Source organism: Coregonus lavaretus (genome assembly GCF_964263955.1).
Source record: "Coregonus lavaretus genome assembly, chromosome: 34".
NCBI classification, from domain to species: domain Eukaryota; kingdom Metazoa; phylum Chordata; class Actinopteri; order Salmoniformes; family Salmonidae; genus Coregonus; species Coregonus lavaretus.
In genome coordinates this window covers 15,920,556-15,947,017 of record NC_140021.1, presented here as the reverse complement: position 1 = coordinate 15,947,017, position 26,462 = coordinate 15,920,556, and the positions used below count along the sequence as shown (strand labels likewise).

The 26,462-nt window shown below is 40.3% G+C and overlaps 1 protein-coding gene across 1 annotated transcript in view; it reads left to right on the top strand.

Annotated features, from left to right (window-relative positions):
• The window catches only part of dok6 (docking protein 6), a gene marked incomplete at its 3' end in the record, with an annotated part of 58,872 nt that extends 36,472 nt beyond the window's left edge, over window positions 1–22,400 (top strand). The window contains exon 7 of the mRNA XM_084151715.1: window positions 22,249–22,400. Coding sequence (XP_084007841.1) covers window positions 22,249–22,400 — 152 coding nt within the window. The remainder of the gene's footprint in view (window positions 1–22,248) is intronic.
• Window positions 22,401–26,462: the final 4,062 nt, after the last annotated feature.

Sequence of the window (26,462 nt, the reverse complement as noted above, 5' to 3'; positions counted from 1 at the left end):
CATCCCACCAAAACAGGTTGACATTTCTGTCGGTCTTTTCAAACAGCTCTTACACATCCTTTTCAGATATTCATAGTATTATTCCAACCTCATAGTGTAAAGAAATATATAAAATATAGGAAAATGTAGTTTTTGATCCAATGGGCCTTTAATAAACCTTGACAGGGAGATCCAGTTTTGAGTACTCATGTCAAAAGCGGCAGGTTGAGACTGGAGTAATATATTCACATAAATGAAGAACACTACATGAATTGGCATTTTACATTTTAAGGTGGTACACTCTTAGAAAAAAAATTGCTATCTAGAACCTAAAAGGGTTCTTCGGCTTTGAAGAATCCTTTTTTGTTCCAAGTAGAACCCTTTTGAGGTCCATGTAGAACCCTTTCCACAAAGGGTACTACATGGAACCCAAAAGAGTTCTAGATTGAACCCAAAAGGGTTCTCCTATGGGGACAGCCAAAGAACCCTTTTGTCTAAGATTGTACATTTCCCTCAATATTCCATGTGTTGGTGACATACAGTGCCTTCAGAAAGTATTCACACCCCTTAAAAATATATATATATTTAAAATAATATATATATTTACAACTACAAAAAAATATCTGGGGGATTGGAAAGGATGCAGACAATTACATTGATAGAAGCCACAATCTATCTGCAATATTAAAGTTGATCTAACCCCTAAACATTAAAAATATAAATAAATATTAACGCCCCTTGACTCCACATTTTGTTGTGTTACAGCCTGAATTTAAAATGGATTAAATTGAGATTTTGTGTCATTGATTTACACACAATAGCCCTTAATGTCAAAGTGGAACTTTTTTTTGAGAATTTTTTACAAATTCATTCAAAATGTAAAGCTGAAATGTCTTGAGTCAACAACTATTCAACCCCTTTGTTATGGCAAGCCTAGATAAGTACAGGAGTACCAAAAAAAACAATGGTTAACATGATTTTTGAATGACTACCCCATCTCTGTGCCACACACACAATTATCTGTAAGGTCCCTCAGTCGAGAAGTGAATTTCAAGCACAGATTCAACTACAAAGACCAGCGAGGTTTTCCAATGCCTCGCAAAGAAGGGCACCTATTGGTAGATGGATGGGGGGGGGGAGGAAACAGACACTAAATAGCCCTTTGAGCATGGTGAAGTTATCAATTACACTTTGGATGGTGTATCAATACACCCAGTCACTACAAAGATACAGACGTCCTCCCAGTTGCCTGAGAGGAAGGAAACCGCTCAGAGATTTCACCATGAGGCCAATGGTGATTTTAAAACAATTACAGAGTTTAATGGCTGTGATAGGAGAAAACTGAGGCTGGATCAACAACATTGTAGTTACCCCACAATACTAACCTAAATGACAGAGTGAAAAGAAGGAAGCCTGTACAGAATACAAATAATCCAAAACATGCATCCTGTTTGCAATAAGGCACTGAAGTAATACTGCAAAAAATGTGGCAAAGAAATAGACTTTTCGTCCTGAATACAGAGCGTTATATTTGGGGCAAATCCAACACAACACATCACTGAGTACCAGTCTTCATATTTTCAAGCATGGTGGTGGCTGCATCATGTTATGGGTATGCTTGTCATCGGCAAAGACTAGGATGTTTCTTGGAATAAAAATAAATGGAATAGAGCTAAGCACAGGCAAAATCCTAGAGAAAAACCTGGTTCAGTCTGCTTTCCAACAGACACTGAGAGACAAATTCACCTTTCAGCAGGACAATAACCTAAAGCTCAAGGCCAAATATACACTGGAGTTGCTTACCAAGACGACATTGAATGTTCCCTGAGTGGCCTAGTTACAGTTTTGACTTAAATCGGCTTGAAAATCTATGGCAAGACTTGAAAATGGCTGTCTAGCAATGATCAACAACCAACTTGACAGCTTGAATAATTTATTTAAAGAATAATGGGCAAATATTGTACAATCCAGGTATGCACAGCTCTTAAAGACTTACCCCAAAACAATGACAGCCTTAATCACTGCCAAAGGTGATTCTAACATGCATTGACTCAGGGGGTTGAATACTTATCTATTGAATATATATTAGTGTTTAATTTTTCATAAATGTTTTACAAATCGTAGTATTTTTCTTCCACTTTGACATTACAGAGTATTGTTTGTGGATTGTTGACAAAAAAGGACAATTAAATTAATTTTAATCCCACTTTGTAACATAACAACATTTGTGAAATGTAAAGGGGTGTGAATACTTTCTGAAGGCACTGTATGCAAAGCCTGTATGATATCTCAAAACCAGACCATTGCAGAATGTTTAATCTTCAATTGAAAGTATTTGTTTCCCACCCACTCATTTGCTCTTTCTGTTTTCCCTTATGTACTTGACACTTTAAATCAGTAAATATATAGAAAAAAAACAGACCCTTAGTCAAAGAAGATATCAATCATATTTCCTCTCTTAGACGACTGTAAAGGTCTTACTAATAACCATAAGACAAAATGACTGGCTTTTTATATCCTTACAAACGCTCCATGTTTAATAGAAGGCCGTTTTTGCCTTTGAGAGAGGACAATGGTGCTCTGTGTTTTGCACTGAGAGATTGATGATGCATCGAAATAATAAGTGCACTTTAAAGTTTTAAAGGCAAGACAAAAATACAAGTCCCAACGCCTGTCTGAAACGGTTCAATTACCCCAACTGAAATTGGAATGGAAATGCACAAGAATGGCTGGTTTTAGAGATAATTTTTTAGTTATTTCTCTCTCTCTCTCCTTCTCTCTGTCTGTGTCCGTGCCTTCCTCTACCTCTCTCTCTGCCCTGCCTCTTTCTGTCTATCCCCCTTTCTCCGCCCCCCCCCCACGTAAACACTCTCATTCTCTCTCCCTCTCTGAAACGCAGTGTTCAACAGTTATCCGCCTATCCGCAGCACCATTAGCAATTCTAATAGCAGTGTTCTTATTTGATCCTTTCAGAGTGATGAAAGTGGCTTTTACTGAAAGGAGGAGAGGAAGTCAGTAAGGACAAGGGATTATGATAGGAGAGAGAGTATGATGATACTACTATCTCTACTGCAACCGGTACAGCTTAAATAATGGATCGCCTGCAGGTAATGAATGTGCTGAACATTTGTAATGTCTTATTCAATACAATGGTAATTTCGTCCCCAGCCCCCCCCCCCCCCCCCCCCCCCCCCTCTCTCGCTCTCTCTCTCTCTCTTTATCTCTCTCGCGTGTACTCTCTCTTGCATGTGTGCTCTCTCACTTTCTCTGTCTCTCTCTCTCGCACGCTCGCTCTCTCTCTCAAATTCAAATTGCTTTATTGGCATGAAATACAATTTGTAGATATTGCCAAAGCAGTACAATGGTACCCCCACGGGGGCCAGTATGAAAAAAATAAAAATAAAAATATATAAAAAAATATGTATGCACTCACTAACTGTAAGTAAATGTAAATGTAAGTCGCTCTGGATAAGAGCGTCTGCTAAATGACAAAAATGTAAAATGTAAATGTACAGCATTTCAGTAAATACAGTACAATGCAATGAGGATAATGAAATACAGTTCATTTTAGTAGTAATAATAATAATAATACTACATAGAGTATAATCATGTATACAGGTACAACACTACTGCTGTTGTATTGTGTAAACTTCGGTCGATACATTTAATTAAATAAAAATACAATTATAAAAAACAAAAAAGGTCTAATAAATGAACAACAACATGTACATGGATGATGGTTACACTATGTATTACTTGTAAGTTATATACAATGTAAATACTTCAGCGAATTAATGTTCATGGGATGTCCCTCAGGCTATGGCAACCATATACATATCCGGCAGTAAGATTTGCGGTTTCTCCCTCACCCAGAATAATTCCCACCTTTATGTCATTAGTAAATGCACAGAAGATGGGAATTTATTGAGATATTTTCTTGAAAAAATATAATCTTATTTGGGAGTATTTCTCACAGTAGAGGGAAAAGTGCATCTCTGTCTCTACCTCCCCTGTCGTGCAGTGACCACATAGACGCTCCTCTTTGGGTAGCCATGTCTTTTTGTATCTCCCTTTTTCTATAGCCAATTGGTGTTGGCTGAGCCTGTATTTGGTCAGGATCTGTCTCTGTTTTGTATCTCTGACAGTAGAGATATTCTGCCAATTTGTATTCTCTTTTGAGGGCCAAATAGCAATTTAGTTTATTCTGTGTTTCTGTTTCATTTTCCCAATTTGTCAAATAGGAGGTTTTCATTTCTCTCACAATTTGATTGATTTCTCTGAATGTTTCAATAATAGGGTTGTTTAGTGTTTTTAGCAGCTGACATAGGGGACTCATTTCATGGTAACGCTCTTTGGTTTCCAGTGTTTTGAATTCTAAGGATGTTTTGGGGCTTCATTTCAAATGGTGCCAAAATCTTTATATTTACAATTAAAGGGAATCTTCAGAGTTCCGCTCTGTATGCATTATTTGGTACTTTCTTTTGGATATTTAGGATCATTCTGCATATAGATTTTCTATAGAGTTTTTCTCCCAATGCTTATAATCGTAATTACAGGTAGGACCCCAAACCTCGCTTCCATATAGTGCAATTGGTAAAATTACACTATTGAATATTTTGCACAATATTTATTTTTGAGAATTTTCTTTTTATGAAGTAAAATGCTTTGCAGGCTTGTTCTTTTAGTGCATTCACTGCCAGACCAAATCCACCAGATGCATTGATGTTTAGTCCCAGGTAGTTGTACCATTGTGCATGTTCAACCATGGTATTTCCTAATTTGAAGGAGTGTCTGCTGCTCTGATTCCTGGCCTTTTTCTGGAAAATCACGACTTTGGTTTTCTGAAAGTTGATGTTGATTTCCCAGTTGATGCTTTATTCCCAAATAATGTTAAGTTGTTCCTGTAAACCATGCTCTGTTGGTGACAGTAGGACAAGGTTATCTGCGTAAAGAAGGAAACTGATATCCATACGCTGCAGATCGTTCCAACAACACTGCTAGTTCGTTGATGTATACGTTGAACAGAGTTGGACTTAAACTGCACCCTTGTCTAACCCTTCACCCTTGTGCAAAACACTCTGTTCCGTTCAATAGTACATGTGTTGTTCGAGTAAATAGATTTTATGATCTCGTATACTTTACCCCCAACACCGCTTTGGAGGGTTTTGGAATATAATCCATCATGCCATATGGAATCAAAAGCATTCTTAAAATCAACAAAACATGCAAAGACCTTTCCTCTGCTTTTCTGATGAACATGCTGGTTTATAAGTGTGTGTAATTTGTGTACCTGGTCTGTTGTTCTGTGTTTGTGTAGAAAGACCAAAAACAAATCAGAGCTTTATGTTGTGTGAGGAAGTTCTGTATTCGGTCATTGAACTGCAGAACAGTTTCCCCCTTGTTACTGGTGACAAATATTCCCCTATTAGGGTTTAATATATATGGGGTTTATGAGCCCCTGGTTCCAAATGTCAGGTTTAATAGTTTTAATAAGGCATCCTGCAGCTCAGGAGAACTGTTTAAGCATTTAATTCCTGATGCTGTCAAAACCACATGCCTTTCCAGGTTTAAGGCTTTGTATTTTGAATGACTAGGTCATTTTTCTGTTTTCCATTTAGACCATTCCATTTCTCCCAGAACTGGTTTCCATCAATGGAGTCTTCAATCTCTTTCATAGTGTTCTCAAACTGCTTCCATTTCTTCCCTTAGGTTTTGTTTGTATTCTTTCAATGTGTCACAATAATGTAGCCGAATGTCTCTATCCTGTGGTTGGTGATGTTTTTTATTTGATAAAGATCTAAATGTTTTTCTTATGAAATTACATTCAGCATCAAACCATTTCTCTTTTTGAAGTTTCCAATTAGAACTGTTTTTTCTTTTGCAGAAATGTGCTTTTGTGGCTGCTTTATGATAGATCTCATTTAATTTATTCACAGCCAAATTTATGTCAGGGAGGTTTGGGCTGAGTGTACTGGAAAGGAAATATTTGATACAGTTTGTAAATTCTCTCTGGCTCTCTCTCTCAATTAAATTAAATTCAATTCAAAGGGCATTATTGGCATGGGAAACATATGTTGACATTGCCAAAGCAAGTGAAATAGATAATAAACAAAAGTGAAATAAACAATAGAAAATGAACAGTAAACATTACACTCACAAAAGTTTCAAAGGAATAGAGACATTTTAATTGTCATATACAGTGAGGGAAAAAAGTATTTGATCCCCAGCTGATTTTGTACATTTCCCACTGACAAAGAAATGATCAGTCTATAATTTTAATGGTAGGTTTATTTGAACAGTGAGAGACAGAATAACAACAACAACAAAAACAGAAAAACGCATGTCAAATGAGGGAAATAAGTATTTCACCCCCTCTCAATCAGAAAGATTTCTGGCTCCCAGGTGTCTTTTATACAGGTAACGAGCTGAGATTAGGAGCACACTCTTAAAGGGAATGCTCATAATCTCAGTTTGTTACCTGTATAAAAGACACCTGTTCACAGAAGCAATCAGTCAATCAGATTCCAAACTCTCCACCATGGCCAAGACCAAAGAGCTCTCCAAGGATGTCAGGGACAAGATTGTAGACCTAAACAAGTCTGGAACGGGCTACAAGACCATCGCCAAGCAGCTTAGCTTGGTGAGAAGGTGACAACAGTTGGTGCGATTATTCGCAAATGGAAGAAACACAAAAGAACTGTCAATCTCCCTCGGCCTGGGGCTCCATGCAAGATTTCACCTCGTGGAGTTGCAATGATCATGAGAACGGTGAGGAATCAGCCCAGAACTACACGGGAGGATCTTGTCAATGATCTCAAGGCAGCTGGGACCATAGTCACCAAGAAAACAATTAGTAACACACTACGCCGTGAAGGACTGAAATCCTGCATCGCCCGCAAGGTCCCCCTGCTCAAGAAAGCACATATACAGGGCCGTCTGAAGTTTGCCAATGAACATCTGAATGATTCAGAGGAGAACTGGGTGAAAGTGTTGTGGTCAGATGAGACCAAAATTGAGCTCTTTGGCATCAACTCAACTCGCCGTGTTTGGAGGAGGAGGAATGCTGCCTATGACCCCAAGAACACCATCCCCACTGTCAAACATGGAGGTGGAAACATTATGCTTTGCGTGGGTTTTTCTGCTAAGGGGACAGGACAACTTCACCGCATCAAAGGGACGATGGACGGGGCCATGTACTGTCAAATCTTGGGTGAGAACCTCCTTCCCTCAGCCAGGGCATTGGAAATCGTTCGTGGATGGGTATTCCAGCATGACAATGACCCAAAACACACGGCCAAGGCAAAAAAGGAGTGGCTCAAGAAGAAGCACATTAAGGTCCTGGAGTGGCCTAGCCAGTCTCCAGACCTTAATCCCATAGAAAATCTGTGGAGGGAGCTGAAGGTTCGAGTTGCCAAACGTCAGCCTCGAAACCTTAATGACTTGGAGAAGATCTGCAAAAAGGAGTGGGACAAAATCCCTCCTGAGATGTGTGCAAACCTGGTGGCCAACTACAAGAAACGTCTGACCTCTTTGAAGGGTTTTGCCACCAAGTACTAATTCATGTTTTGCAGAGGGGTCAAATACTTATTTCCCTTATTAAAATGCAAATCAATTTATAACATTTTTGACATGCTTTTTTCTGGATATTTTTGTTGTTATTCTGTCTCTCACTGTTCAAATAAACCTACCATTAAAATTATAGACTGATCATGTCTTTGTCAGTGGGCAAACGTACAAAATCAGCAGGGGATCAAATACTTTTTTCCCTCACTGTATTATGGCTACAGTTGAAGTCGGAAGTTTACATACACTTAGGTTGGAGTCATTAAAACTTGTTTTTCAACCACTCCACACATTTCTTCTTAACAAACTATAGTTTTGGAAGTCGGTTGGGACATCTACTTTCCAACAATTGTTTACAGACAGATTATTTCACTTATAATTCACTGTATCACAATTCCAGTGGGTCAGAAGTTTACATACACTAAGTTGACTGTGCTTTTAAACAGCTTGGAAAATTCCATAAAATGATGTCATGGCTTTAGAAGCTTCTGATAGGCTAACTGACATAATTTGAGTCAATTGGAGGTGGACCTGTGGATGTACACTGCTCAAAAAAATTAAGGGAACACTAAAATAACACATCCTAGATCTGAATGAATGAAATAATCTTATTAAATACTTTTTTCTTTACATAGTTGAATGTGCTGACAACAAAATCACACAAAAATGATCAATGGAAATCAAATGTATCAACCCATGGAGGTCTGGATTTGGAGTCACCCTCAAAATTAAAGTAAAAAACCACACTACAGGCTGATCCAACTTTGATGTAATGTCCTTAAAACAAGTCAAAATGAGGGTCAGTAGTGTGTGTGTGTGGCCTCCACATGCCTGTATGACCTCCCTACAACGCCTGGGCATGCTCCTGATGAGGTGGCGGATGGTCTCCTGAGGGATCTCCTCCCAGACCTGGACTAAAGCATCCGCCAACTCCTGGACAGTCTGTGGTGCAACTTCGCGTTGGTGGATGGAGCGAGACATGATGTCCCAGATGTGCTCAATTGGATTCAGGTCTGGGGAACGGGCGGGCCAGTCCATAGCTTCAATGCCTTCCTCTTGCAGGAACTGCTGACACACTCCAGCCACATGAGGTCTAGCATTGTCTTGCATTAGGAGGAACCCAGGGCCAACCGCACCAGCATATGGTCTCACAAGGGGTCTGAGGATCTCATCTCGGTACCTAATGGCAGTCAGGCTACCTCTGGCGAGCACATGGAGGGCTGTGCGGCCCCCCAAAGAAATGCCACCCCACACCATGACTGACCCACCGCCAAACCGGTCATGCTGGAGGATGTTGCAGGCAGCAGAACGTTCTCCACGGCGTCTCCAGACTCTGTCACGTGTGTGAACCTGCTTTCATCTGTGAAGAGCGCAGGGCGCCAGTGGCGAATTTGCCAATCTTGGTGTTCTCTGGCAAATGCCAAACGTCCTGCACGGTGTTGGGCTGTAAGCACAACCCCCACCTGTGGACGTCGGGCCCTCATACCACCCTCATGGAGTCTGTTTCTGACCGTTTGAGCAGACACATGCACATTTGTGGCCTGCTGGAGGTCATTTTGCAGGGCTCTGGCAGTGCTCCTCCTGCTCCTCCTTGCACAAAGGCGGAGGTAGCAGTACTCCTGCTGGGTTGTTGCCCTCCTACGGCCTCCTCCACGTCTCCTGATGTACTGGCCTGTCTCCTGGTAGCGCCTCCATGACCTGGACACTACGCTGACAGACACAGCAAACCTTCTTGCCACAGCTCGCATTGATGTGCCATCCTGGATGAGCTGCACTACCTGAGCCACTTGTGTGGGTTGTAGACTCCGTCTCATGCTATCACTAGAGTGAAAGCACCGCCAGCATTCAAAAGTGACCAAAACATCAGCCAGGAAGCATAGGAACTGAGAAGTGGTCTGTGGTCACCACCTGCAAAACCAGTCCTTTATTGGGGGTGTCTTGCTATTTGCCTATAATTTCCACCTGTTGTCTATTCCATTTGCACAACAGCATGTGAAATTTATTGTCAATCAGTGTTGCTTCCTAAGTGGACAGTGTGATTGACTTCGAGTTACATTGTGTTGTTTAAGTGTTCCCTTTATTTTTTTGAGTAGTGTATTTCAAGGCCTACCTTCAAACTCAGTGCCTCTTTGCTTGACATCATGGGAAAATCAAAAGAAATCAGCCAAGACCTCAGAAAAAAAATTGCAGACCTCCACAAGTCTGGTTCATCCTTGGGAGAAATTTCCAAACGCCTGAAGGTACCACGTTCATCTGTACAAACAATAGCATGGAAGTATAAACACCATGGGACCACGCAGCTGTCATACTGCTCAGGAAGGAGACGCGTTCTGTCTCCTAGAGATGAACGTACTTTGGTGCGGAATGTGCAAATCAAACCCAGAACAACAGCAAAGGACCTTGTGAAGATGCTGGAGGAAACAGGTACAAAAGTATCTATATCCACAGTAAAACGAGTCCTATATCGACATAACCTGAAAGGCCACTCAGAAAGGAAGAAGCCACTGCTCCAAAACCGCCATAAAAAAGCCAGAATACGGATTGCAATTGCACATGGGGACAAAGATCGTACTTTTTGGAGGAATGTCCTCTGGTCTGATGAAACAAAAATAGAACTGTTTGGCCATAATGACCATCGTTATGTTTGGAGGGAAAAGGGCGAGGTTTGCAAGCTGAAGAACACCATCCCAACTGTGAAGCACGGGGGTGGCAGCATCATGCTGTCAATTATGTGGATATATTGAAGCAACATCTCAAGACATCAGTCAGGAAGTTAAAGCTTGGTCGCAAATGGGTCTTCCAAATGGACAATGACCCCAAGCATGCTTACAAAGTTGTGGAAAAATGGCTTAAGGACAACAAAGTCAAGGTATTGGAGTGGTCATCACAAAGCCCTGACCTCAATCCTATAGAACATTTGTGGGCAGAACTGAAAAAGCGTGTGCGAGCAAGGAGGCCTGCAAACCTGACTCAGTTACACCAGCTCTGTCAGGAGGAATGGGCCAAAATTCACCCAATTTATTGTGGGAAGCTTGTGGAAGTCTACCCGAAAAGTTTGACACAAGTTAAACAATTTAAAGGCAATGCTACCAAATACTAATTGAGTGTATGTAAACTTCTGACCCACTGGGATTGTGATGAAATAAATAAAAGCTGAAATAAATAATTCTCTCTACTATTATTCTGACATTTCACATTCTTAAAATAAAATGGTGATCCTAATTGACCTAAGACAGGGAATTTTTACTAGGATTAAATGTCAGGAATTGTGAAAAACTGAGTTTAAATGTATTTTGCTAAAGTGTATGTAAACTTCCGACTTCAACTCTATATACAATGTTGTAATGATGTGCAAAAAGTTCAAATACAAAAGGGAAAATAAATAAACATGATGTAAATATGGGTTGTATTTACAATGGTGTTTGTTTTTCACTGGTTGCCCTTTTCTTGTGGCAACAGGACACAAATATTGCGGCTGTGATTGCACATTGTGGTATTTCACCTAATAGATATGAGAGTTTATCAAAATTGGATTTGTTTTCAAATTATTTTTGGATCTGTGTAATCTGAGGGAAATATGTCTCTCGAATATGGTCATACATTTGGCAGGAGGTTAGGAAGTGCAGCTCAGTTTCCACCTCATTTTGTGGGCAGTGTGCACATAGCCTGTCTTCTCTTGAGAGCCAGGTCTGCCTACGGCGGCTTCTCTCAATAGCAAGGCTATGCTAACTGAGTCTGTACATAGTCAAAGATTTCCTTAATTTTGGGTCAGTCACAGTGGTCAGGTATTCTGCCACTGTGTAATCGCTGTTTAAGGCCAAACAGCATTCCAGTTTGCTCTGTTTTTTGGTTAATAATTTCCAATGTGTCAATTAATTATCTTTTTGTTTTCTCATGGTTTGGTTGGGTCTAATTGTGTTGCTGTCTTGGAACTATGTGGGGTGTGTTTGTGGACGGAGCCCCAGGACCAGCTTGCTTAGGGGACTCTTCTCCAGGTTCATCTCTCTGTAGGTGATGGCTTTGTTATGAAAGGTTTGGGAATCGCTTCCTTTTAGGTGGTTGTATAATTTAAATGCTATTTTCTGGATTTTGATAATTAGTGGGTATCGTCCCAATTCTGCTCTGCATGCATTATTTTGTGTTTTACGTTGTACACTGAGGATGTTCTTGCAGAATTCTGCATGCAGAGTCTCACTTTGGTGTTTGTCCCATTTTGGGAATTCTTGGTTTGTGAGCGGACCCCAGACCTTACAACCGTAAAGGGCAATGGGTTCTATAACTGATTCAAGTATTTTTAGCCAGATCCTAATTGGGATGTCAAATTGTATGTTCCTTTTGATGGCGTAGAAGGCCCTTCTTGCTTTGTCTCTCAGATCGTTCACAGTTTTGTGGAAGTTACCTGTGGTGCTGATGTTTAGGCCAAGGTACGCTACCGGTCAAAAGTTTTAGAACACCTACTCATTCAAGGGTTTTTCTTTATTTTTACTATTTTCTACATTGTAGAAAAATAGTGAAGACATCAGAACTATGAAATAACACATATGGAATCATGTAGTAACCAAAAAAGTGTTAAACAAATCAAAATATATTTTATATTTATATATTTTTCAAATAGCCACCCTTTGCCTTGATGACAGCTTTGCACACACTTGCCATTTTCTCAACCAGCTTCATGAGGTAGTCACCTGGAATCCATTTCAATTAACAGGTGTGCCTTCTTAAAAGTTAATTTGGGAATTTATTTCCTCCATAATGCGTTTGAGCCAATCAGTTGTGTTGTGACAAGGTATACAGAAGATGGCCCTATTTGGTAAAAGACCAAGTCCATATTATGGCAAGAACAGCTCAAATAAGCAAAGAGAAATGACAGTCCATCATTACTTTAAGACATGAAGGTCAGTCAATATGGAACATTTCAAGAATTTGAAAGTTTCTTCAAGTGCAGTCGCAAAAACCATCAAGCGCTATGATGAAACTGGCTCTCATGAGGACCACCACAGGAATGGAAGACCCAGAGTTACCTCTGATGCAGAGGATAAGTTCATTAGAGTTACCAGCCTCAGAAATTGCAGCCCAAATAAATGCTTCACATAGTTCAAGTAACAGACACATCTCAACATGTGTGAATCAGCCCTTCATTGGCGAATTGCTGCAAAGAAACCACTACCACTACTAAAGGACACCAATAATAATAAGAGACTTGTTTGGGCCAAGAAACACGAGCAATGGACATTAGACCGGTGGAAATTTGTCCTTTGGTCTGGAGTCTAAATTTGAGATTTTTGGTTCCAACCGCTGTGTCTTTGTGAGATGCGGTTTGGGTGATCGGATGATCTCCGCATGTGTATCTCCCACCGTAAAGCATGGAGGAGGAGGTGTGATGGTGCTTTGCTGGTGACACTGTCTGTGATTTATTTAGTATTCAAGGCACACTTTAACCAGCATGGCTACCACAGCATTCTGCAGCGATATGCCATCCCATCTGGTTTGGGCTTAGTGGGACTATCATTTGTTTTTCAACAGGGCAATGACCCAACACACCTCCAGGCTGTGTAAGGCCTATTTTACCAAGAAGGAGAGGGATGGAGTGCTGCATCAGATGACCTGGCCTCCACAATCCCCTGACCTCAACCAAATTGAGATGGTTTGGGATGAGTCGGACCGCAGAGTGAAGGAAAAGCAGCCAACAAGTGCTCAGCATGTGGGAACTCTTCAAGACTGTTGGCAAAGCATTCCAGGTGAAGCTGGTTGAGAGAATGCCAAGAGTGTGCAAAGCTGTCATCAAGGCAAAGGGTGGCTAATTTAAGAATCTCAAATAAAAAATATATTTTGATTTGTTTAACACTTTTTTGGTTACTACATGATTCCATATGCGTTATTTCATAGTTTTGATATCTTCACTATTATTCTACAATGTAGAAAATAGTAAAAATAAAGAAAAACCCTTGAATGAGTAGGTGTTCTAAAACTATTGACCGGTAGTGTATACAGTTGAAGTCGGAAGTTTACATACACCTTAGCCAAATACATTTAAACTCAGTTTTTCACAATTCCTGACATTTAGTCCTAGTAAAATTTCCCTGTCTTAGGTCAGTTAGGATCACCACTTTATTTTAAGAATGTGAAATGTCAGAATAATAGTAGAGAGAATGATTTATTTCAGCTTTTATTTATTTCATCACAATCCTAGTGGGTCAAAAGTTTACATACACTCAATTAGTATTTGGTAGCATTGCCTTTAAATTGTTTAACTCGGGTTAAACGTTTCGGGTAGCCTTCCACAAGCTTCCCACAATAAATTGGGTGAATTTTGGCCCATTCCTCCTGACAGAGCTGGTGTAACTGAGTCAGGTTTGTAGGCCTCCTTGCTCGCACACGCTTTTTCAGTTCTGCCAACACATTTTCTATAGAATTGAGGTCAGGGCTTTGTGATTGCCACTCCAATACCTTGACTTTGTTGTTCTTAAGCCATTTTGCCACAACTTTGGAAGTATGCTTGGGGTCATTGTCCATTTGGAAGACCCATTTGCGACCAAGCTTTAACTTTCTGACTGATGTGTTGAGATGTTGCTTCAATATATCCACATAATTGACAGCATGATACTGCCACCCCCGTGCTTCACGGTTGGGATGGTGTTCTTCAGCTTGCAAACCTCGCCCTTTTCCCTCCAAACATAACGATGGTCATTATGGCCAAACAGTTCTATTTTTGTTTCATCAGACCAGAGGACATTTCTCCAAAAAGTCTTTGTCCCCATGTGCAGTTGCAAACTGTAGTCTGGCTTTTTTATGGCGGTTTTGGAGCAGTGGCTTCTTCCTTGCTGAGCGGCCTTTCAGGTTATGTCGATATAGGACTCGTTTTACTGTGGATATAGATACTTTTGTACTTGTTGTACCTTTGCTGTTGTTCTGGGATTGATTTGCAATTTTCGCACCAAAGTACGTTCATCTCTAGGAGACTGAACGCGTCTCCTTCCTGAGCGGTATGATGGCTGCATGGTCCCATGGTGTTTATACTTCCGTACTATTGTTTGTACAGATGAACGTGGTACCTTCAGGCGTTTGGAAATTGCTACCAAGGATGAACCAGACTTGTGGAGGTCTACCATTTTTTTTCTGAGGTCTTGGCTGATTTCTTTTGATTTTCCCATGATGTCAAGCAAAGAGGTACTGAGTTTGAAGGTAGGTCTTGAAATACATCCTCAGGTACACCTCCAATTGACTCAAATTATGTCAATGAGCCTATCAGAAGCTTCTAAAGCCATGACATAATTTTCTGGAATTTTCCAAGCTGTTTAAAGGCACAGTCAACTTAGTGTATGTAAACTTCTGACCCACTGGAATTGTGATACAGTGAATTATAAGTGAAATAATCTGTCTGTAAACAATTGTTGGAAAAATTACTTGTGTCATGCACAAAGTAGATGTCCTAACCGACTTGCCAAAACTATAGTTTGCTAACAACAATTTTGAGGAGTGGTTGAAAAACGAGTTTTAATGACTCCGACCAAAGTGTATGTAAACTTCCGACTTCAACTGTATATAGTTTTTTGTGTGCTCTAGGGCAACAGTTTCTAGATGAAATTCGTATTTGTGGTCCTGGCAACTTGACATTTTTTGGAACACCATTATTTTTGATCATACTGGGATTTACTGTCAGGGCCCAGGTCTGACAGAATCTGTGCAGAAGATCTAGGTGCTGCTGTATGCCCTCCTTGGTTGGAGACATAAGCACCAGATCATCAGCAAACAGTAGACATTTTACTTCATATTCTAGTAGGGTGAGGCTGGGTGCTGCAGACTGTTCTAGTGCCCTTGACAATTTGTTGATATACAGTGCCTTGCAAAAGTGTTCATCCCCCTTGGCGGTTTTCCTATTTTGTTGCATTACAACCTGTAATTTAAATTGATTTTTATTTGGATTTCAACAGTTTCTAGATGAAATTCGTATTTGTGGTCCTGGCAACTTGACATTTTTTGGAACACCATTATTTTTGATCATACTGGGATTTACTGTCAGGGCCCAGGTCTGACAGAATCTGTGCAGAAGATCTAGGTGCTGCTGTATGCCCTCCTTGGTTGGAGACATAAGCAACAGATCATCAGCAAACATGAGACATTTTACTTCATATTCTAGTAGGGTGAGGCTGGGTGCTGCAGACTGTTCTAGTGCCCTTGACAATTTGTTGATATACAGTGCCTTGCAAAAGTGTTCATCCCCCTTGGCGGTTTTCCTATTTTGTTGCATTACAACCTGTAATTTAAATGGATTTTTATTTGGATTTCATGTAATGGACATACACAAAATAGTCCAAATTGTTGAAGTGAAATGAGAAAAATAACTTGTTTCAAAACATTCTAAAAAATAAATAACGTAAAAGTGGTGCGTGCATATGTATTCACCCCCTTTGCTATGAAGCCCCTAAATAAGATCTGGTTTAACCAATTACCTTCAGAAGTCACATAATTAGTTAAATAAAGTCCACCTGTGTTCAATCTAAGTGTCACATGATCTCAGTATATACAGTGGCTTGCGAAAGTATTCACCCTCCATGGCATTTTTCTATTTTGTTGCCTTACAACCTGGAATTAAAATGGATTTTGGGGGGTTTGTATCATTTGATTTACACAACATGCCTACCATTTTGTTTCACAAAAAAAAAACTTGCATATTCAAACAAGAAATAAGCGTGCATAACTATTCACCCCCCCCCCCCCAAAGTCAATACTTTGTAGAGACACCTTTTGCAGCAATTACAGCTGCAAGTCTCTTGGGGTATGTCTCTATAAGCTTGGCACATCTAGCCACTGGGATTTTTGCCCATTCTTCAAGGCAAATCTGCTCCAGCTCCTTCAAGTTGGATGGGTTCCGCTGGTGTACAGCATACCACAGATTCTCAATTGGATTGAGGTCTGGGCTTTGACTAGGCCATTCCAAGACATTTAAATGTTTCCCCTTAAACCTCTCGAGTGTTGCTTTAGCAGTATGCTTAGGGTCATTCTCCTGCTGGAAGGTGAACATCCGTCCCAGTCTCAAATCTCTGGAAGACTGAAACAGGTTTCCCTCAAGAATTTCCCTGTATTTATCGCCATCCATCATTTCTTCAATTCTGACCAGTTTCCCAGTCCCTGCTGATGAAAAACATCCCCACAGCATGATGCTGCACTGTGGTGATGGTGTTCTCTAGAGGTGTTGGGTTTGCGCCAGACATAGCGTTTTCCTTGATGGCCAAAAAGCTCAATTGTAGTCTCATCTGACCAGAGTACCTTCTTCCATATGTTTGGGGAGTCTCCCACATGGCTTTTGGCGAACACCAAACATGTTTGCTTATTTTTTTCTTTAAGCAATGGCTTTTTTCTGGCCACTCATCTGTAAAGCCCAGCTCTGTGGAGTGTACGGCTTAAAGTGGTCCTATGGACAGATACTCCAATCTCCGCTGTGGAGCTTTGCAGCTCCTTCAGTGTTAACTTTGGTCTCTTTGTTGCCTCTCTGATTAATGCCCTCCTTGCCTGGTCCGTGAGTTTTGGTGGGCGGCCCTCTTTTGGCAGGTTTGTTGTGGTGCCATATTCTTTCAATTTTTTAATAATGGATTTAATGGTGCTCCGTGGGATGTTCGAAGTTTCTGATATTTTTTTATAACCCAACCCTTTGTCCCTGACCTGTTTGGAGAGCTCCTTTGTCTTCATGGTGCCGCTTGCTTGGTGGTGCCCCTTGCTTAATGGTGTTGCAGACTCTGTGGCCTTTCAGAACAGGTGTATACAGTGCCTTGCAAATGTATTCATCCCCCTTGGTGTTTTTCCTATTTTGTTGCTTGTAACGATAATTCAGAGGATTTTCCTAAGGTTGCTGTTGGCTCTATCTCTCTGTGGCTCTCTCTCTCTCTCTCTGTCTCTCTCTGTGGATCTCTCTATCTCTCTATCTTTGGCTCTCTCTCTTTCTCTCTCTCTCTCTCTGTCTGTGTCTCTCTCTCTTTGGCTCTCTCTCTGTCTCTCTCCCTCTGTGTTTTTCTCTCTCGCTCTCTTTGTGGCTCGCTCTCTCTGTGGCTCTCGCTCTATCAATGGCTCTCTCTCTGTGACTCTCTCTCTCTCTCGGTCTCTCTCTCTGGTTCTCTCTCTCTCTGTGGCTCTCTGTCTCTCTCTGTGGCTCTCGCTCTCTCTCTGTGGCTCTCTCTCTCTCTCTCTGTGGCTCTCTCTCTGTCTTTGGTTCTCTCTCTCAGATTGCTTTATTGGCATGAAATGCAATTTGTAGATATTGCCAAAGCAGTATAGTGGTACAACATTTCCGTAAATACAGTACAATGCAATGAGGATAATGAAATCCAGTTCATTCCAGTAGTAATAATAATAACAGTACATATAATCATGTATTCAGGTACAACACTACTGCTGTTATATTGTGTATTCTTCGGTCGATACATTTAATAATTGAAAAGTAAGACATAATAAATAAACAACAAAATGTACATGGATGATGGTTACACTATGTATTACCTGTAAGTTATATATAATGTATATACTTAAAGGAATTCATGGTAATGGGATGTCCCTCAGGCTATGGCAATCATATACATATATGGCAGTAATATTTGTGTTCTCCCTCACCCAGAATAATTCCCAGCTTTATGTCATTAGTAAATGGAATTAATTGAGATATTTTCTCACAGTAGAGGAAAAGGTGCCTCTCTGTCTCTACCTCCCCTGTCGTGCAGTGACCACATAGACGCTCCTCTTTGGGTAGCCATGTCTTTTTGTATCTCCCTTTTTCTATAGCCAATTGGTGGTCGCTGAGCCTGTATTTGGTAAGGATCTGTCTCTGTTTTGTATCTCTGACAGAGTAGAGATATTCTGCCAATTTGTATTCTCTTTTGAGGGCCAAATAGCAATTTAGTTTATTCTGTGTTTCTGTTTCATTTTCTCAATTTGTCAAATTGGAGGCTTTCATTTCTTTAACAATTTGATTGATTTCCCTGTTTGTTTGGATAATAGGGTTGTTTAGTGTTTTCAACAGATGACATAGGAGACTCTTTTCAGGGTTTAGCTCTTGGGTTTCCAGTGCTTTGAATTGTTAGGATGTTTTGGGGCTTCATTTCAAATGGTGTCCACATTTTAGTGTCCTTTTCTTTATATTTACAATTAAAGGGAATTGTCCGAGTTCCGCTCTGCATGCATTATTTGGTACTTTCTTTTGGATATTTAGGATCATTCTGCAGAATTCTGTATGTAGATTTTCTATTGTATTTTTCTCCCAATGCTTATAATTGTAATTACAGGTTGGACCCCAAACCTTGCTTCCATATAGTGCAATTGATAAAATTACACTATTGAGTATTTTGCACCAGATTTGGATAGGAATATGTGGTTCTCTCTCTCTCTCTGTGTCTCTCTCTCTCTGTCTCGCTCTCTGTGGCTCTCTCTCTCTGTCTCTTTCTCTCTCTGTGTTTCTCTCTCTCTGTGGCTTTCTCTCTGTCTCTACATTGTGGTGGGTAGTGAAAAATATTGTCTTGGCAGTCTTGATAAATGAGAGGGCTGTGGTTGGCTGCACCCCGGCTGTTTCACAAATGTAATAAGGAGACAAAAAGAGAAATGTTTCCTTTTTTCCTCGTTACGGTCTCAGTGATTTTCCAAAGTGGTGGAGTGAGTGAACGGTGGAGGATCTGTACTAGGGACATTCTGAATCAGATAATTCTACTTCTGTTTTCAGGAGAATAGATTTTCGCCAGTGCAGTACATGTGACTCACTTCACATGTTCTGTCTGAGACACACTGTTGTGATTGGCTTCACATCACCCACTCACACTGGTCTCTCTCACTATTTCTTTCTCCTTCCGCGTTGCTCGCTCCCTCTCGGACACATTTCTAATCTCTCTTTCTTTCGCTCTCTCCATTCTCATACACATTTGCTTACACATGTAATCAAACAATCCTCCTCTCTCTCCCTCTCTGTCTCTGCCCCTGCTCCCACGCCATGTTATCTGCAGTTTGGCAGCGCTTGCCAAGGTGACTGGAGCATGGTTTATGTGGAGGAGTCATTGACAGACAGACAGACAGACAGACAGACAGACAGACAGACAGACAGACAGACAGACAGACAGACAGACAGACACACAGTGTGGTGGCACGGCTAGCCTGGTACCACACTGAAGAGGCAGGGTGACACAGAGAGTGGCACAGACCAGTAACCACACACCAACACCCTCCAGATAGGATCCAGCTACAGCTTACAGACACAGAGGCACACTGGAGGGGGTTCACACCTGGCACAGAAGAAAGAAAGGAATTACTGTTTTTGAAATTAAAATGGACACACCTGCACCATAGAACATAACTGATGATTTCAGTTTCAATTAATCTCTAGACTATATGCTACAATCAGCTGTACCCCCCTCCCCAGTGTATTGATGTATGGATATAGTTAATAAACGGCCAGAGGTGGTGGAGGTACAGTTAATTGCAGCATATAGTCTAAAGGGTTCTTCTGGACCTCATGAAATATTGATTGATGTCCACTTCCTTCCTGGTCAGCAACACCCAATCAGCAGTCCTCTGCACTGTACTGTGTCCTCATCTTACCCCCACACATCTCCTAGACTCCTATCCATTATTAATGACCAGTCTCACTGAAAAACACCCCCCAAAGTATCCATTTACACCCATTTCCAAATATATCTGATAACAGGATGTCGGAAGCAAATTGGATAAATAATTTGGATTAAGGAAGAGAGGTGTTTTTTTGCAGAGAAATAAGCTAAATGTTTAGCTCTGTGCAGTACAACAAAGCAAACACTGTGAATTGTTGTTGTGAACATATGTTGTCAACAGATGCTCTCAGATTGTCAAAGCGATATGAGACCAACACCTTCTATGTTTCAAGTTGGGTGAAACAAGACAGACTCTTCCAATACCCACAGCATACTACGTAGAATTAGTCCCCTGTAGCTCAGTTGGAAGAGCATGGCGCTTGCAACGCCAGGGTTGTGGGTTCGTTTCCCACGGGGGGCCAGTATGAAAATGTATGCACTCACTAACTGTAAGTCACTCTGGATAAGAGTGTCTGCTAAATGACTGAAATGAAATGTAATTAAGTGCCTTCAGAAAGTATTCATACCCCTTGACCTATTCCACATTTTGTTGTGTTATAGCCTGAATTCAAAATCGATTAAATATATTTTTTTCTCACTGATCTACAGACCCCATAATGACAAAGTGAAAACATGCTTTTAGACATTTTAGCAAATTTATTGAAAATGAAATACAGAAATATCTAATTTACATAAGGATTCACACCCCTTAGTCAATACTTTGTAGAAGTAAGTCTATACGAGCTTTTGTTGATCATTGATCATTGATACACTTTGGATGGTGTATCAATACACCCAGTCACTACAAGGATACAGGCGTCTTTCCTAACTCAGTTGCTGGAAAGGAAAGAAACCGCTCAGGGATTTCACCATGAGTGCCAATGGTGACTTTAAAACAGTTACAGAGTTTAATGAGTGTGAAAGGAGAACATTGAGGATGGAACAACAACATTGTAGGTACTCCACAATACTAACCTAATTGACAGAGTGAAAAGAAGGAAGCCTTTACAGTATAAAAATATTCCAAAACATGCATCCTGGTTTTTTTATTTAACCAGGCAAGTAAGTTATGAACAAATTCTTGTTTACAATGATGGCCTACCCCGGCCTCCCCTAACGACGCTGGGCCACTTGTGTGCCGCCCTATGGGACTCCCGATCACGGCCAGTTGTGATACAGCCCGGGATCGAACCAGGGTCTGTAGTGACGCCTCTAGCACTGAGATGCAGTGCCTTAGACCGCTGTGCCACAAGGCACTAAAGTAATACTGTAAAAAATGTGGCAAAGCAATTCACTTTTTGCCCTGAATAGAAAGTGTTATGTTTGGGGAAAATACAATACAACACATTACTGAGTACTTCTCTCCATATTTTCAAGCATAGTGGTGGCTGCATCATGTAATGGGTATGCTTGTAATAGTTAAGGACTGGGGAGTTTTTCAGGATAAAAAAATTAACAGAATAGAGCTAAGCAAAGGCAACATCCTAGAGGAAAACCTGGTTCCGTCTGATTTCCACCAGACACTGGGAGATGAATTCACCTTTCAGCAGGACAATAACCTAAAACACAAGGCCAAATATACACTGGAGTTGCTTACCAAGATGACATTGAATGTTCCTGAGTGACCTAATTACAGTTTTGACTTAAATCGGCTTGTAAATCTATGGCAAGACTTAAATGGCTGTCTAGCGATGATCAATAACCAACTTGACAGAGTTTGAATAATTTTTTAAAGAATAATGTGCAAATATTGTACAACCCAGGTGTGCAAAGCTCTTAGAGACTTACTCAGAAAGACAGCTGTAATCGCTGCCAAAGGTGATTCTAACATGTATTGACTCATGGGTGTGAATAATTGCGTAAATAAGACATTTCTGTATTTCATTTTCAATAAATGTGGTAAAATTTCTACAAATATGTTTTCACTTTGTCATTATGGGGTATTATGTGTAGATGGGTGAGACATAAAAACATATTTAATCAATTTTGAATTAAGGCTGTAACACAACAAAATGTGGAATAAGTCAAGGGGTATGAATAATTTCTGAAGGCACTGTATGACCTAGTATGGACTGTAGCCAGAGCGACTATCCTGTTCCTCACCACTGTCTTCTCCTGTTGTTTCCAGGTACTAGCCTGACGATGATCCCCCGAGCACAGACCTTCCCCAGCTTCCTCTCTGAACAGACAGAAGAAGAGCAGTCCTCTCGGCACCAGGAAGAGGCACTTTCCCCCTCCAGTGGCTACGGCTCAAACTGCAACCAGGGGATGCTCCAATGACAAGCACTTACAGGACAAATCTGGACATTCCAACACTTTAGAAGGCTGTAGTAATATGTATAGGAACATGTATAATATGTCATTGTATGTTAATAAATTATGACGATAGTGTTAATTGTAGAGCGGTACATATATATATATATATTATTCTAGACTTTTTTGTACCCGTTGTGAGACAACATAGGCTAAAACAATTGCACCAAAAATATTTGTCTTGTAGTTTTCAAAAGGGAGATGTACTGTACGTGTCATAGTGTTTGCGAGTACTTTGGGTCATTTCACTGTAAAGTCCCTCGTTGGTTAAATATCATTTTTTCAAACTGCATATCATACATTCTGAAATGTCAAAAGTTTATGCAGATTGCAAAGCAATGCTGAAAAGGGTTATGTTTGTAAGTTGTTAATGTCCTGTGACTGAAGGTCCAAAAAATTGGAATGTGTTTTTCATCCCTTGATGTTCTGACACCTGCTGGGTCCCACTCATTAGGGAAAACTCGAACGTTCTGAAATATTTGTGGGCATTTCAGTTTACCTGCAACAAGCACCACATCCCTCCATTCAAAATGGTTTGCTTGTTCACGAGTACAGGTCTGAGATAGACACTGTAGGCAACATATTTAAAAATCTATACAAATCATCCCAACTTCCAAACGCATGAACAAATCCATACAATTAAAATATGAACACATCTGACTAGCACCTATAGGCTATATCTAAGTCCAACCTGACTAGGACCTACAGTATAGACTATGGCCTATTTAACGCCAACCCTTGTGAACAAGCAGTTTGTTTGGCTTCTGTCTGGAGCCCTCAGACTGTGACCACGCTTGGTCTGACTACTGATGTTTCCCAGACCTCTCGCCCTGTCCTCCAGCCCCAGTATGAAGTGCCTTGTGACGCATGCAGACTGCAGTGTGACACTACTGCACCAGACACCCACAGGCTTCATCTCTGGCCTGGGTCCGTGTCTGTTATTGTTAGGGATGAGTTCTAGTACATCTACGCCCTAAGCTCCTCTTTGGTGCAAGACATTCTGAAAATAATCTTGTCCATAAAAATATAAAAATACTTGTCATCTGTCATTATCTGAGAAATGGTAGTGTCCACAAATTCACAGATTGTAAGAAGTCAATGTTCACAAGAAAAGACAATCAGTTTATTGAGGTATACAGATGAGCAAATCAGTCGAAACACTGTTATCCTATTGAGCTACTTCCTTTGTTGTGTGAATTATTTTGTCAAAGTTTGATTATTTATTTTCATAGAGGTAGATATGTTTATATGGAATCCCAGAAACATCCGGGGCACAGTATAAAAAATATCATATATTTAGATCTCACAGTTGCACACAATTAGCTGTTTATTTAATTACTGTATATTATACGTGAATCAATTTAACCTTAACATGAAAGTGCCCTTCTACAAAAGGTTCTCAGTATCTATCAGATACAATGATAACTGTGTGAAACTCATTACTGTACACTTGTGTTTAAGGTAATTAATCCATCTCGACTATTTTACACAACTGTAAAGGGAGAAAGTAGTTCCATTTTGTTTGCTATGAGTATTTATACAAATGTGGTAGGGAGAGAAAGTAGTTCTAGTTTGTTTGGAGTATTTATACAACGGTGGTAATGAGACAAATTAGTACCAGGTAGTTATGTGACATTCATCATTTGCTGTTTTCCACTTTACATTTATTTCTCACACTGTTTATGTCAGTCACATCTTGTTTGAATATAATATAGAAATACACAGTAGAGATTTTCTGTCTTCAATGGTACTACATTACCAGTGGTGGGAAAAGTGGCCATTGTAATACTTGAGTTAAAGTAAAGATACCTTAATAGAAAATTACTCAAGTAAAAATGAAAGTCACCCAGTAAAATGCTACTTGAGTAAAAGTCCAAAAGTATTTGGTTTTAAATATACTTAAGTATCAAAAGTAAATGTAATGTCTAAAATATACATTAGTATCAAAAGTAAAAGTATAAATAATTTCAAATTCCTTATATTAAGCAAACCAGACAGCACCATTTTCTTGTTTTTTGAGTACAGTGAGGGAAAACATATTTGATCTGATTTTTTATTTGCATTTTAATGAGGGAAATAAGTATTTGACCCCTCTGCAAAACATGACTTAGTACATGGTGGCAAAACCCTTGTTGGCAATCACAGAGGTCAGACATTTCTTACAGTTGGCCACCAGGTTTGCACACATCTCAGGAGGGATTTTGTCCCACTCCTCTTTGCAGATCTTCTCCAAGTCATTAAGGTTTCGAGCCTGACGTTTGGCAACTCGAACCTTCAGCTCCCTCCACAGATTTTCTATGGGATTAAGGTCTGGAGACTGGCTAGGCCACTCAAGGACCTTAATGTGCCTCTTCTTGAGCCACTCCTTTGTTGTCTTGGCCGTGTATTTTGGGTCATTGTCATGCTGGAATACCCATCCACGACCCATTTTCAATGCCCTGGCTGAGGGAAGGAGGTTCTCACCCAAGATTTGACGGTACATGGCGCCGTCCATTGTCCCTTTGATGCGGTGAAGTTGTCCTGTCCCCTTAGCAGAAAAACACCCCCAAAGCATAATGTTTCCACCTCCATGTTTGACAGTGGGGATGGTGTTCTTGGGGTCATAGGCAGCATTCCTCATCCTCCAAACACAGCGAGTTGAGTTGATGCCAAAGAGCTCCATTTTGGTCTCATCTGACCACAACACTTTCACCCAGTTCTCCTCTGAATCATTCAGATGTTCATTGGCAAACTTCAGAGGGGCCTGTATATGTGCTTTCTTGAGCAGGGGGACCTTGCGGGCGCTGCAGGATTTGAGTCCTTCACAGCGTAGTGTGTTACCAATTGTTTTCTTGGTGACTATGGTCCCAGCTGCCTTGAGATCATTGACAAGATCCTCCCGTGTAGTTCTGGGCTGATTCCTCACCGTTCTCATGATCATTGCAACTCCACGAGGTGAGATCTTGCATGAAGCCCTTGATGGAGATTGACAGTTCTTTTGTGTTTCTTCCATTTGCGAATATTTTTTTGTTTTGTTGTTATTCTGTCTCTCACTGTTCAAATAAACCTACCATTAAAATTATAGACTGATCATTTCTTTGTCAGTGGACAAACGTACAAAATCAGCAGGGGATCAATTACTTTTTTCCCTCACTGTATATGGATAGCCAGGGGCACACTCCAACACTCAGACATCATTTACAAACGAAGCATGTGTGTTTAGTGAGTCTGCCAGATCAGAGGCAGTAGGGATGACCAGGGATGTTCTCTTGATAAGTGTGTGAATTTGACAATTTTCCTGCCCTGCTAAGCATTCAAAATGTAACAAGTACTTTTAGGTGTCAGGGAACATGTATGGAGTAAAAAGTACATTATTTTCTTAAGGAATGTAGTGAAGTAAAAGTAAAAGTTGTCAAAAATATAAATAGTAAAGTAAAGTACAGTTACCCCCAAAAAACGACTTAAGTAGTACTTTAAAGTGTTTTTACTTAAGTACTTTACACCACTGTACATTACACTACATTACAAAATGGTAATATTCCTACCACCTCAATGTTAGTTTGATGTTTGTGTCTAAACAGTCACACACTACTTGCTTTTGTGTTTTGTTACTTTGTCGTAATATTTGTTAATAGCACTTTTAATACATTGTGTGTAGGATTACATTGTTCACTCGCTAAATGTATATATGTAATGTTTTTTTGATGACGAAAGATAATAAATTGAATGTACATGCTGGCAATGTATAAAGATGTTTTTATTTTTTATTTTTATGACAATACATTTCTGTGCAGATTTACCCAACATGCAACAGGGCTAAATGCAGTTGCTATGGCAGGGATTCAATCAAAGCGCATTGTAGAGAAGCACATTGCAATTTGCTTTAAAAGTTAATGTTCCGGACATTCGCGGAGATCGCATTCACGGCAAGTGTTGCGGATGTCGGCACATGCGTAAATGACCTTTAAAAGTAAAGTGCAATGCCCTTGTCTACAACACACCTTTGATTGAATCCCGGCCAAACACTCCCAGAAGAGACCAAATCATGTC